At 35.2% G+C, this 14362-nt stretch overlaps 1 protein-coding gene across 2 annotated transcripts in view; it reads left to right on the forward strand.

Annotated features, from left to right (window-relative positions):
- BTBD11 (BTB domain containing 11) overlaps positions 1-2501 on the forward strand; it is a 246510-nt gene extending 244009 nt beyond the window's left edge. For both annotated transcript variants that reach the window (XM_039363928.1, XM_039363929.1), the window contains one exon: positions 1675-2501. In XM_039363928.1, coding sequence (XP_039219862.1) covers positions 1675-1884 — 210 coding nt within the window. In that variant the 3' untranslated portion in view covers positions 1885-2501. The remainder of the gene's footprint in view (positions 1-1674) is intronic.
- Positions 2502-14362: the final 11861 nt, after the last annotated feature.

Here is a 14362-nt window from a genome sequence, read left to right on the forward strand (position 1 = left end):
ATTAGTCTTAACATAAATTGCCAATTCAATTGGTCAAAAGCTTTTTCAGCATCTAAAAATATCAATCCTGCAGAAACTTGATTATTTTTATCTAAATATTCTAATAAATTAATAATTTGTCTGACAGCTTGTTCATTTTCTATGATGATTGCTATTTTACAATCCCACCAGTTCTTGCTTGCAGGCGAATGGTATTTCTTGCAGATCTTCCAATTCCCAGTGGTGCTACTTAGTCGTGCCATTGTCTGCAGTTAGTCTGTCTGATCTTGCAGTAGCTGTCTGCAACAGACAGTCCACTGTTTCTTCAGCTTCTTTGCAAAGGTGGCACTTGCTGTCTGTTGCTGTCTTCTCAATTCTGGCTTTGTATGCATTTGTTCTTAAGGCTTGGTCTTGTGCAGCTAGAATTAGCTTGCCTATCTCTTTCTTCAACTTTCCTGCTCTTAGCCATTGCCAGGTCTTGTTATTATTTCTTTTCCCTGTTATTTTTTTAATGTACTAGCCGTGTAATGCTTTGCCTTCCCATGCCTCTTTTAGGTTCTTCATTTGGTCTTTCTTGTAGGCCAATTTGGTATCTTCAGTACTTGGTAAGCCTTCCTGGTATATTAGCTTCAATGCATTATTAATATTATTTAGTGCTTTGAGTCAATGTTGGACTAGCCCTTGCAGTTTTCTTGGCAACATTTCAGAAATGTTTGCAGTTACCTGCTTTATAGGGCTAAGAGAGAGTGACCTGCCCAAGTCACCCAGCTGGGTTTGTGGCTAAGGCAGTACTAGAACTCACAGTCTCCTGCTTTCTAGTCTGCTGCTTTAACCATTACATCAGACTGACTCATACAATCTTCTTAATAGTGTTCATAGGTCATTTGGTTCTAAGCCTACAGCATGACAATGTTTTCATATAATAGTATGCATGCATGCACCCCCCCCTCAAAGGACACATTGCTAATGTCACAAGTATTCCATGTCCATTTATCCATCAGTACAGTATCTTACAGCTTCACTTTTTGAGCAATCATTGTCTTATATATTTTTCTTATCCATTTTTTCTTTCACTTCATACTTCCAAAAACAATCCTTTTTCATATTTCCCATTAGATAGTTCCATACATTTGTGAGTCAGTCCATAATACAATTTTTTTTCACTCTGTTCAAAGCCATTTCCAGATTTTCTTTCATTAAGTCTATTTTTTATTCAGCTCTATTTAATTTTAGGAAGAAAACCCAATCCTTTAACATTCCATATAACATTAAATATTGTTAATACAACTACTGTAAACCCTAATGTAGCAGATTTTGGGTTTAACAGGCAAAATCTATTGAACACAAACTTAATTCAAATTATCATTACTGTATTGGGACTTCTTAAATCCTCAAAATAATTTCTCCCTTGCCAGAAGTATTTAATACCCAGAAGGAAAGATAAAATATTTTTTTTTCTGGTAAATTAGTATCAGGAGGCCAGATTAAATTCAATGTTGTTTGTTCTAAGTGAGACATTTGTCACATAGATTGTAATACCCATGTAGTTGTACCTTAGATTGCCAAGAGATATTGTATACTGTTGAATAAGCCTAAAGCACCATGAGCTGAAGAATTAACTTCAGTGAGCAATTACAGTTTGTATATTTATTTGTGTTTCTTTTTCTCTTCCTACCCTTCATTATCCATCTTCAGTTTCTTGGAGTCACAGAACTAGCTTCTTTTTGTGAGGGTTACTTTCTAAAAAATATGATGGTCTTAATTGAAAACGAAGCTTTCAAGCAGTTGCTGTATGACAAAAATGGAGATTCACCTGGCCAAAATGTTCTACAAGATTTACAGAGGACGTTGGCAACACGGATCCAGTCGATTCATTTATCATCCTCGAAAGGCTCCATTGTATAAAGTTCTGGAAGTTTTTGAAGTTTCATCAGAGACGCTGCACGTGAAATGTTGCTGTTGTATTATCTTAAGCAAATATATAATTCTTTTCCTATTGGAATATTACATTGCAGTTATGGGCCAAAGGTGCTGCCACTTACTTGAATCTTCTTTTGGGCAAGATGTTGTGGTACAAGTGACTCCCGGGCATTTTTGGAACTACAAGGGTGCATTGGTGTCCTGTGAATAACTGTTATTCACATTCTGGGTGCAGAAGTGTTGTTGTGTAGCTAATGCCAGCAGAAGATGGGCTAAGTGCTGATAAAGAGCAGAAGCCCTGAAAGAACAAGAATGCCATGGAACAATTCTTTGACAAAACCAACATATCAGGTTTTTATTACACAACGGTCTGTTTTGTTTCTTATTTTCTTGTTTGGGAGGAAAGGCTAAGTCCTGTAATAGTTCCCACTTTCAAAATCCATTGTATTACACATTTAAGAAATATAGGACTGGATTACTTGCATATTAGCAAAAATAAAAACAATGATAAAACTGTTAAAAATGTGAAAACATATTTTCACAATTTGTTAGTGATGGGATTTTTTTTTAGATGTTTCCTAAATAAATGGGATGGCTCTGAATTGTTTTCCCCAAAAGATATATTTAAAATTGAATGTAATATGTTAAGTTTGGTTATTCTTTTGTTTTTAATGGTGAAACATGCACTGTGTAAACATATATATGAAAATGGATCGGTTCATTGGCTTTCTTTAAAACTGATATAATCTTGCCCAAATGTTCTGATTACACCAAAGAGGTGCAATTACCAAGAATTTAATATTTGGGATAGGGAGAAAATCTGCATGCTAGTTGTGGTTTGGGACTTAAAACAGCAATGAAATTCAACATGCATTTTGCATGGTAATGGTACTCGTGAAATGTTATGTTTGTGCTTAATTTTTCCAAGCAAAATGACAATGCAATGTTCGTTCACTGTCAATTCCATTTGTGAAGTTGTATTTCAGGGTTTATTTTCTAGATGCATACAGTTCCCACAGAGCAGAGATTTAAAGATGAAGATTTCTAATTATATACGAAAAGTCAATCCTGGGTCTATATTAAGGGAAAAGATGGTATTTTGTTATTAGGGAGAAGTTGTGATCAAGATGATTTATTTTAATTATATATTAAATATATGCTATAGAGTGATTTCTTGCCATAAATTCAGAACGAGTCAACTATATGCTTATAGAGGCCTGTACCAGGCCTTGGATTATTCAGTGACAAATATTTTTAAGACGACTTAATAAGTGTCACACAAACTCGACAATGTTGATTGGATCAGTTGTTATTTTGTGGACTGCAGGTGCACTAGATTCCATCAGAATCTTTTATCATGCTAACTTTCCTTTGAGAAAAAATGAATTATGGCTGGTTCATAAGCTTTGAAATATTTGTGATGATGATGGCGCAAAAGAACAATTATATTCTTTTATAAAGGTGCTACTTCTCATTTAAAGATTTTTTAAAAAAATATATACAGGAATCCAATTTTTGTAATAGAAGGTAAGAAAAGAAAGCTCTGGACAATCCTCCTTAGTTGCTACTTAAACCATTGTAAGCAACAGCACTTGCAAAGGTGCCTAAACTACCTTAATGTTCCAGAGGCACAGTTCGGTGACTGAATAGTCTTGCCCAACTTTGCTATGTGTTCTGTAATTACCCTCTTTCTTTCTCTGAATGTTGCAGTGCTAAAGAGGTAAGAAGCTGACCACTCTTGTGGCTGCCTCCTTGAAATCTTTCCCTTATGGCTGTGCTTCCTAGAAAGTAAGACAGCAGATGGGCTGTTGTAACATCAATCTGAAAGCCTTGTATGCATGAATTGCCAAGTTGCCAAACTTTGGTTCAGGATGTAGGATCATAACAGCACTCAAAGTGTATAATTATTATTATTATTTTATAAACTAAGAATGCATTCTAAGGCCAATTCTCACAACATGGTAGAACCAGGCCAACACAATGAGCCACAATATGGTTTGTTTGGGCATAGCACGTTACAAGAACCCTGCCATTTATTTTGTGAAGTCAGATTTAGAGGTAATCTTGGAACGAGAATCTAATTTAATCTAAACAATTATTGTGATGTAACATTTGTGAATATAAGAAACAAAACAAATGGTTTTTAAACTGTGTGCATAGCCTGTTCAACCCTGAGGGCTTGTTCTGTTTTAAAAGGAAGAAGGAATGGCATTCGTGAAAACAGTTAAGACATATGTCCATCTTAGCGGTACTGGCCTATAAATACCAAAGGAAGTGGGGCAGGGAAGAAAAAAAGCTTGTAGATGGATCCTCTTGATAAGAAGTTTAAAAATCCAGAAATACATAGACTGTTGCACAAATCTTTGAATTCTCATATAATGGAAGAAAGCTACAGGTAGTCCTCAACTTACAACAATTCATTTAGTGACTGCTCAAAATTACAACAACACTGGAAAAGTGACTTATGACCATTTTTCACACTTACCACCGTTGTAGCATTCCCATGGTCACATGACCAACATTCAGATGCTTGGCAACTGACTTACATTTATGACAGCTGCAGTGTTCCAGGGTGATGTGATCACTTTTTGCGAACTTGTGACAAAGTCAGTGGTCAATTAGATACAGAGTCATTTAACAACTGTATTGTAACTTAACAGCTGCAGTAATTCACTTAACAACTGTGGCAAGTAAGGTCATAAAATGGGGCAAAACTTATTAAAAAAACTGTCTCACTTAGCAGTAGAAATTGTGAGATCAATTGTGGTCATAAGTTGAGGATTACCTGTACTTCTCTACTTTTTCAGTGTGGCTGCCAATGGCCTCTCCCCTCTTATTTACCGAGGCTCACTGCCATGTTTAAAGAGGGCCAACTGAGATCCTTTCTGGGCTACTCGGACATGGATGCCAGCAATTGCATTCTTTCATCCTTTTCTGACAGGAAGAGCATGCTATAAGACAACGCAAGTTAAAATTGCTTAGCTACAATTAGCTGAGGGTTTGTCCATTTATACTGCTGTGGCTTTTCCAAGTTGTGCCATTGTCTTATCACATAAATTCTTAGGATCTGGGACTCCTGGTTATCTACAGGAGAGAGAAAGAAGGTGATCTTTTATCTTTCTTTCTTTTTCAAGGCAAATTAATAATAATAACTATTTTGGTTATTGTTCCAGAACTGATGTCATGTTTCAGTGTCAAATTTCTATTTTACATATTTACATTTCTTTGAAATTGAGATTATACTTACCTTTTATTGAAGTTACAAACTGATTGAAGGATTTAAAATAAAGATAGTATTGGTTTAGTGTTAAGATAATATTGTGCCAAATGTTAGCTTCCTCATGGTCTACCACAAGATTTAATAAGATCTTAATGGACCATGTGGCTGGTCCATTTCTTTTCCTGTGTCTGCAATCTCCTAACTGAAAGATTGTTTTCATCCAAGTTTTTACTTCCTATCATTCTGCAAAGGCTCAAGTGTTGAATAACAAGCTTTTGGTACCATCAGTATGCTAACAATGCAACATAAATATTATTAAATAAATAACCAGATAAGTAAAAAGAAAACCTAGATTATATAACTAATAGTGATTTAACATCTGCTGTTACTCTTGTTGTATAGGCTTTTGCTATACAGTTCCAACAGAAGCCATTTGTACAGTATCTTTTAAAAAGATATGTATTATGTATTAATCAAACAAACCAGCCATACATGATACCTTGTCTTTGTTTCTGACTGCCTTCTAAAGAAAAGAATTCCCAATATTGAATTTTCAGTCATCAGTTTTATGTTACCATTAATCATCTTATTCTAAGAATGCAAGTAGAGGTAAATGTAAGTTCATACCTATAGAGATGGGACAAAACTACAAGATAAAAGAGTAGTTGGAGAGGATAATAGTCATATTTTGATATAGAACAGGTAGTCCTTGACTTAACTGTTGATCATATAATGACCATTCAAAGTTATGATGGACCCTCACAAAATCTACTTACGACCAGGCTTCCAAGTTCTGATGTAGCCTCCCCCCATGGTCACTTGGCAATCAGCCCACATCTAACTCTGATTTACAAAAGTTTTGCTAGAAACCAGCTTTACTTCTGGTTTCTGGCAAAAGCTAGCACATAGTGGACAATGATTTGCTTAGCAACCATCATGTTAGCTTAACGACCTCTGTGAAAAAGGTCATAAAATTGGGATGGTCAAGTAGTTATCTGTTTTATGACATGACTTACAATCATAATTTTTAGGCTCAATTATGGTTATAACCCAAACACTATCTGTAATAGATCTGATAGAGAGTTGGGACAATCAACAGCAACAGATTTCTTTGAAATTAACTGTAGAACTTAAATGGACAGGAATCCCCGTACAAAGAACTGTGGCTGCTTTTTGCAGTCACATAAATATATTTTTATTCCCGCACACAAACTTCAGTATCAAATGAAAACTCAGTTTATCAACTCATTTTCACTGAAAAAGTGAGTTTGTCTGAACGCCTAATAAATAGCTTCATTTATTCAGCTTCTTTCCTTTGTGTTCTGAAATAATCACTTTGGCTGTTTTTTGGGTAAGATGGGACTTCAAGAAATATGGCACATTGAGAAAGAGTTTGCGCTGGGGGGGGGAGAAAGGCATATACTTATTTTTTAAAAATGAAAGCAGAAGTCACAGTCAAGTAAAGAAAAGCTTAAGCAATGAATAGTTGGTGATGAACACCTCTGGTAAGTTAAACCCCAGTTCACAAGGTCAGATATTTAGGAACATTCTAAATCTATCTGAACTATGCACATAAAATATGAAATACACCTATAAAGTCAAGACAACCTCAAGGGTGCGATCAAATTATTTGTACCACGTGACACAAGTAAAAAAAGCTAAAGCTTTCTTTCTACAATCATAGCCACCATTTGGACAGTTTTGATACCCAGTGCCTCTTCATGCAACATTTAACACATGTATCAGGATAAATTGAAGCTTGCAGCTGTATCTACATTTGAGTAGCAAAGCTATATTTGCCTTTGAGTAACATGTGAATTCTTCCTAAGTGTTCAAGCTCCTAAAATTTATCAACTGCCATTTTTAGTCATAACAATATTTATTCATTCTGCCACTTTCCTTCAAAATTTAATTTCCAGGTGGGGAATTTAATCCGCATGTAATTAAATTAATTTTATCTATTTCCAATGAGCTGCCTTTTGATAGACAATGAAGTGGATGTTTCATATTTTATGCAACTCCTGTTTGGTGTGGCTATAGGTCTCCAAATTCTGCCACGTCAAAATAAATAGACTTTAAAATTCAGCATTCAGATTTTTCAATGGCACCAATGTCTGCAGTTTAAAAGACCCATGACATTTCTTCACAATAAAAGTGATGTGTAATGGTGGGATACCCCATAATCTGGTTTCTTTTCTTAACAAGCTGATGTTAGCCAGCCGTTGCAGACAATATACACATTTACAGTTATGCGCATACATATTTTGTATACATGTACATACACATTTCTCAGATACCGTTTTTGCTGAGTTAGAATAGAGATGACTGGAGATGACACACATTTCAAAGATTCATTATCGTTAAAGAACTGACTAGAATAAAATAATCAAAATAAGACCAAATTCCAGCCATAGCTATCATACTGCACTAAAGATTCTATCTATTTCCTGTCTCACATTTTAGTATGATGCTGTAGAATATTCAAAACCTCAGTGTGGCTGTATTCAAAATATAATTTTGGCTACATTCAAAATACAGTTTTGAGAGTGAAGTAATTTGGTAAAGGTCTGTGTTATCCAAAGCTTTCCCTTTTCCTGGCAGTAAAATAGAATAAACAGTTTGAAATATCATAATGATACTTAAAAACTGCTGACTGAACTGATCTTGCTCCTAATTTTTTCTGTCCCTGTTCTCTGAAATTACACACAGTCTAGTCTTAAAGCTCCAAAAAATATACTATAGCAATAGCTCAGGAAGTATCCTAAAGATCTCTTCTATGGATACTTGGATATTTTTTGAATAAGCTGAGATTTTCTCCAATACATTGCAATCTAAAATATTAAACTATCATATAAGACTTGTACAATTCTATGTACTATATGTACAATACATAGATCAGAATAACAGATTGGAAGGGACCCAATCCAACCCTCTGCTGAATTTCAATTTCAGACAAGTTGCTATCCAGTCTTTGCTTAAAAGCCTCCAATGATGGAGCACTCCAACTTCTGAAGGCAAGCCATTCCATTGGTTAATTGTTCTCACTGTCAGGAAATTTCTCCTTAGTTCTATGTTGCTTTCCTGCAGAGCACAGAGTGCACTGATAATATTATCTAATTGGGTAATGAAATGTCTAGACCAGTGTTTCCCAAACTTGACAATTTTAAGGCATGTGGACTTCAACTCCCAGAATTCCACAGCCAGCGTTGCTGGCTGTGGAATTCTAGGAGTTGAAGGCCTCATGCCTTAAAATTGTCAAGTTTGGGAAACACTGGTCTAGAAGAAAACAACCAAACTCAGAGAGCACTAGGATCCTGGAATTTGTATGACCTAGATGGGATTTTCTCTGCTTAGCTCTGTAATAATGAGGCCAATCACAAATAAATGAATTTCTGATTGCAAATTGTTATGGCAAAATGAAATTGAGCATTACATATTCTGCCATTTTTGCCACTATCAATAATGGTACATTGCATTCTCCTGGACAACCTTTTCCTCAAATTAAAATTGTGATAGACTTAATGCATTTGGGACCAATCTTTCTGATAAGTGTGCACAAGTCAACCATATTAAAGAAGTGCCACAAGAAACAAACAATAATTGTAACCTGGTATGTCCCAAACTACTGATGTGTTGATGTAGTTTAGCCTCTGGCCAATGAGATGAAGAGAAGATCCACGCTTTGGGTTCCTTTAATTGAACAGTGTCATTTATCCAGAACCAGGAAGTGTGCTTTTTCTGTTGTGATACCTGTCCTCTAGAACAGGGGTGTCAAACTGCCGGCCTGTGGGCCAGACACGTCACGTGGAAGCCGCACCCACCCCATTGCCAGCAGTGGCAAAATCGGCCCAATACATTGTGCGACGTCATGTGACGTTGTGAGTTTGACATGCCTGCTCTAGAATGTAATTCCAGAATATAAACTGTGAACACATATCAGAAATGTTATTCCCTCCCCCCCTTGAAAGTTCATGGAAATTATATTCATGACAGAAACAGAAAAACTATAATTTTCTTGTCTTACTCATTGAACTGTGTACAGGATTCTGATGATGTCATCCTTTATTAAGGTGCCTCAAAGTTTTCTACCAAGACATCCATCCTCTGTTATCAATAAAATCTATTATGGAGGAAAAGATGAAAACAGTTATGCAATGCTCTATTTTTTGTAGTAGAAACACTTTGTGATTGCCTTTAGAAAGCCACATTTACTTTTGGGTGAGAGAAAAATTCAGAGAAAAATATTTTTGTTTTTGCTTATTTTCACATTAATAGAAAAACCAAATGTGTCAGTAGTGCAGAAATAGCACCAGGCTGATAGCATTATATTTGGTTGGATTAAAAAAAAACCCAGCATATTTCTCTAGAATGTCATTATAACTTCACTGACATTCAAACAAAAGGGCTACTATCACCTATGTTTCTGTCCTATCCTAGACTGAGCAATGACACAGCAAGTTTTGTAAGGTTTTTTTCTTAAATTTTTTGAACCAGTTAAAATTAAAACAATTAAGAAGGCAGTTAGAATTGTCAAATGATCGGGAAAAGTAAAGGGAAGGTGAGATCTTGCTAGGGTGGTGTTAGAGGTTGAAGCCAATTGTTCAGAGATCCTGAGCCCAAGGTCCATAGAGCTCAGCCATAGCCATTAGAAACTAGAAGCAGGCCTAGAATATCTGCAAATTTGGAAAAATAGGGCAGAGAAACAAAAGTGGTCTGTATTAATCTAGGATTCAAATGTCAACTCAAACCATAAAATTTAGAGTAGAGCAAAAATAAAGGAATAAGATCTGACATTGAAGAATTTCTATAAAAAAGGAAGGACCTAGAGGTCCATCTTAAGCAGATGTGGTTCAGTTAAACATACTATCACCCTTGCATTCTGAATAGTCAAGCAGGCCATCTTGGCTCTCTTCTTTGAAGTTGCCAATGTCTCCTGAGGCTAAGTAAAAAAGAGTTGCCTAACTAAAACTTTGGAGAACTACTTGCTTTATGTTACCCTCTAATTCCTGTATTGCCCAGGCCATGCTGACTGGGGTTAATGGAAGCAGGTTCAACATTGAGAGGCAACAGGTTGGGGAGATTAAAATAGAGATTGCCAAATAGATGGACCTGTAGTCTGTTGTTTTACCAATTTGCTGTACACACCTTGTTGAGATATTGTTTAAGATTTTTTTGACTAAACCATTGGCTGAATTGATATAATCAACATTAGATTACAGTTTAGTATAATGTGCTAATGAAATTAATATAAGGCAGTCATATGAAACTCAAATGTTGTGATAGAGGCCAAGCGGGAGATGATGACCTTTCTCTTTTTAAAAAAAGTTTGTTATCTGTGAAGAAGGGAAACATTAAACACAGTGTTTTCTCAAATGAGTCTAAAATGCTTCCCCCTTTAAACTAGGAAGCATGTTGTCCTGCTTTGCAGGCAGACTGGGATGTTAAAGATATAAAAGTGGGTTGGCTCATCCAGTATTCCAATAAACTCATGAGTCATGCAATATCCTGCAAAAGGAATGCATAATTCTAATGAATGATCTAAAGCAGTGGTTCTCAATCTTTCTAATGCCACGACCCCATAATACAGTTCCCCGTGTTGTGGTGACCCCCAACCACTTATACATCACCGGGTGCCAGGGGCGTGGCCAAAGAAAAGGGGAAAAAATGGCAGACAGCCTTATTTGGTGACCCCTGTGAAAGGGTCATTTGACCCCAAATGGGGTCCCTACCCACAGGTTGAGAACCACTGATCTAAAGTTAAAAGCTGAAAGCAAATATGGAATGTTTCTTTTTCTAAAATGTGAACACTTTTAAAATAGTGTTTTAATAGATTTTTTTAAAATATATATTTTAAAATCCAATTTTAAAATTGGATCTTGCAACTTTTAAAATAGCTCCTTGAAACAACAAACCAGTAAAACTAGGATTATATTCCCCTGAGATCTAGCAAATGTTTATCCAAACTCCTTATTAATAAGCATATATAATATGATTTAGGATCTACAGCATTATTCTGATGCGTTGAGTGATTGGGGAGACTCTCCTAAAATTGCTACAGTGTATTTCCAAGATAAATCTGTTTACAATACCAACAAATAAATAACTAAACAAATAGAATAGGAGCTGGAAAGTATATTTGACTTATTTACAAGATTATGCTCTCAGTGAAAACCTTTATCAGAGATACTTTGCTCTTTTCTGGAAAAAAAACCCTATCCTTTCATCCTGCGAATATTTCATCTGTCTTATTGCCCTTGTTCTAAACTAGGCAGTTGGCCATTAATATGGTGCCAAACCAATAAAATTATATTCCAGCAGTTATGAAAATGTGATGGGGGATTGCTTGGTATTTTCTATATTTTTTACACCAAAAAGAATAATATAGGCATGCTAAACCTCAATTTAATGCATTTCAATTAAAATTCCCTCAACTCTAAATGTGTCATATTCTCCCCACTACTTCCAGTGCTGAAATCTTGCATCACCATACCCTTTGCACTCTAGAAAGCACAACAAAAACTACTTGAAAATAATTTATTCACTCCTGCCCTAAATTTATATGATCAAAAGATGGTTTAGAAATATTGTTATAGTATATATAGTCTTTATTTAAACTGATAGATTAAAGCTATATAATGCCAGACAATTTTTCTTCACCAGCAATAGATAGCAAAATATGTCCTTTCCTTTGGCAGAACAGCCCAGAACGATTCATTGTCCTGATTCTCCTCAATTTTTTATGGACTTTTGTTCTGTTAGGTACTATGGTATGGAAATAGCAAGATAAAATTGAGTTGCCAAGTCAGTCCAGCAAATCACGGTGACACAAAGCTCTGACTTTGTATTCATTTTCTGTCTATAAATAGACTTATTAAAAAAAAATCCATGGTATTAGTAATGAGGTTTGAAGCTGAATAAATGTTACAGATTAAATAGGGCTCTATTTCTTAACCTGTAACTGTGTTTTAAGCTTCTAGAACTTTTAAGAGAACCTGCAGTTTAATGCATTCAGCCTATTCATTGCTTTTTGGGGATGGGTAAAAGTGCAGACTTAGGCATGTTTTAACAGCTTAGAGCAGTGTTTCTCAACCACAGTAACTTTTAGGATGTCCAGACTTTAATGCCCAGAATATCCCAATCAGAATTGGAAAATTTAAGTCCACAAATCTTAAAGTTGTTGAGATTGAGAAATACTGACTTAGAGAAATCAACATTCTACTTATTAAAAGCGAAACGGGGGCAATGGCAATTGTGGAAGATTAGAGAGATGTTGTAGGAGGGGAATGAATGTTAAAATAATGGATTTTAAAAGAAATATAGTGCTTGATTGTCCCAAAGGTGTTTTTTTCACGAGGCAACTGGACTTTGTTTTTCTTTGAAGACGTTTCAAAGAAAACAAGAAAAGTCCAGTTGCCTCGTGAACAAAGCACCCTTGGGACAATCATGACCTGGGTGACTTGTGACTGAGAATCTCCATATACATAGTTCTTGATTCAGAATAAGCTGGTATTTTTTCCTGAATTATTTTTAATGAATTCAGACCAGCTAACAATGTAAAATACATGCAACTTGTGAGTGAAAATGAAAGAGAACATAAATTCTAAATTGTATCACTGATAAGGCATATAATAGAATGTGATCCACCTCTTGACTGAATTTTTAAATTGATATGTAAGAATTATATAAACTTGTTTCTTTTTCAAACCTTATTTGTAGCAGAGTAGCATGAAAATCCATTTCCTTCTACAACAAATACTTTTGTTTCCTTTCATTTTAGTTAACATAAAATGAATAGCTTTAGTGACACCTGTTGTTCTGTCAATGCAATCTCCCATGTAAAAAAAATGTATTAGTTGTAACTATGGAGTTTGTTGCCAAGGATTGCACTGATATCTAGGTCAGTAGTTGGCTGTTTGTTTTATGTCAATGGTCTTGTGGCACAAAAGAGTTAAGCTTTTATAGCTGTACTCAAAGTGTTAATTTTTGTCGGCTTCAAGTTTCAGCATGATGGCTTAATTGCTGTATAGATCTTAAATATATTGATTTTGCAATAAAAGATAGAAGAGAACAAAATTTGTTAGGAACACACCAGGGTAATAAAAGAAGTAAAATATGTTGCATCTTGATATTTTTTAAAAAATGCTTGTATTAATATGCATTCTCTATCCTGCTCAACTGATTGTTGGTGCTGTGCACTACTGAAGGAGATCCAGATTCTTGAAGTTATGCTTCTCAGTTGGTGGTTTTCAACTTTTGTAGTGATGAGAGCCTTTTCTAATCAGTTTCTTTACTGCACAAGACCCGATGGTTTACTCTGAATTCTTATCCTTTGCAAACGATTCTAAGAGAGCGCAAAAGCTACAGAGCAGCCTCGTGCTTATAGAGGGTGAAACACTGCACAAGAACTGAGTGTGCCCCCCTAGAATGTATCTCATGCTCCTCTGCAATGTTGGCATTTTCTGTAATACAGATTAAAACTCATATTTGAATATGAATGCAATCAGGCCAAGAGAAGATTTTATGTGGCGAAGACAACTTCTGACTTCAAATGATCCAGAATTATAGATCAGAATTAATATTTGTTTGGAGATGAATACTTGTATTGGCTTTTCCTGTCCCAATTCTCAACCAATGGTTAAGTGCCTCAAATATAATAGGGATTTAAGGTTAGATATCTCAAGAATTTATACTGGTGGTCAATATTGGTAGAAAATACTCCAAATCCTATTTTTGGATTTGTCTTTAATAAGGACCTGGCAGGGCGGGAGCAATGCTTTAATATATATATTTAGAAGGGACCACAAAAAGAATAACAAAAATACAGTGTATGTATATATTTATCAAATGACTGTTTCTGTATTTGAATGATTTTGGGTGTGTCAACAAGTGATTGCTCCTATTGTGTTTACTGCTGTAAAATTATTTGCATGACTTCTGGTATATTAAATTCCTTAAGAAAGATATCTATCTCTAACCATATTATCTGTCTATACACACATATATATAGTCAGCCTGCAAAACATTCTTGTCAGATCAGCCATGTTTTGTGTGAATTGTATATTACTGTTGTGAGCAACAATGGTATATGATCTTTAATTAATTGTTAGAATTAAAATATGTTTTTATGGATAAACTTGTCTTGTGTGATCAGATGGCAAAAATCTTATATTCATTAGCTATTGACTTTACAGTTTGACAAAAGACAGGAAATCCTTTCATTTTCATTGGGTCTACAAACACATT

Source organism: Crotalus tigris, unplaced genomic scaffold, assembly GCF_016545835.1.
Source record: "Crotalus tigris isolate CLP2741 ecotype Arizona unplaced genomic scaffold, ASM1654583v1 scf7180000019630.4133010339:1179603, whole genome shotgun sequence".
Lineage (NCBI taxonomy): Eukaryota > Metazoa > Chordata > Lepidosauria > Squamata > Viperidae > Crotalus > Crotalus tigris.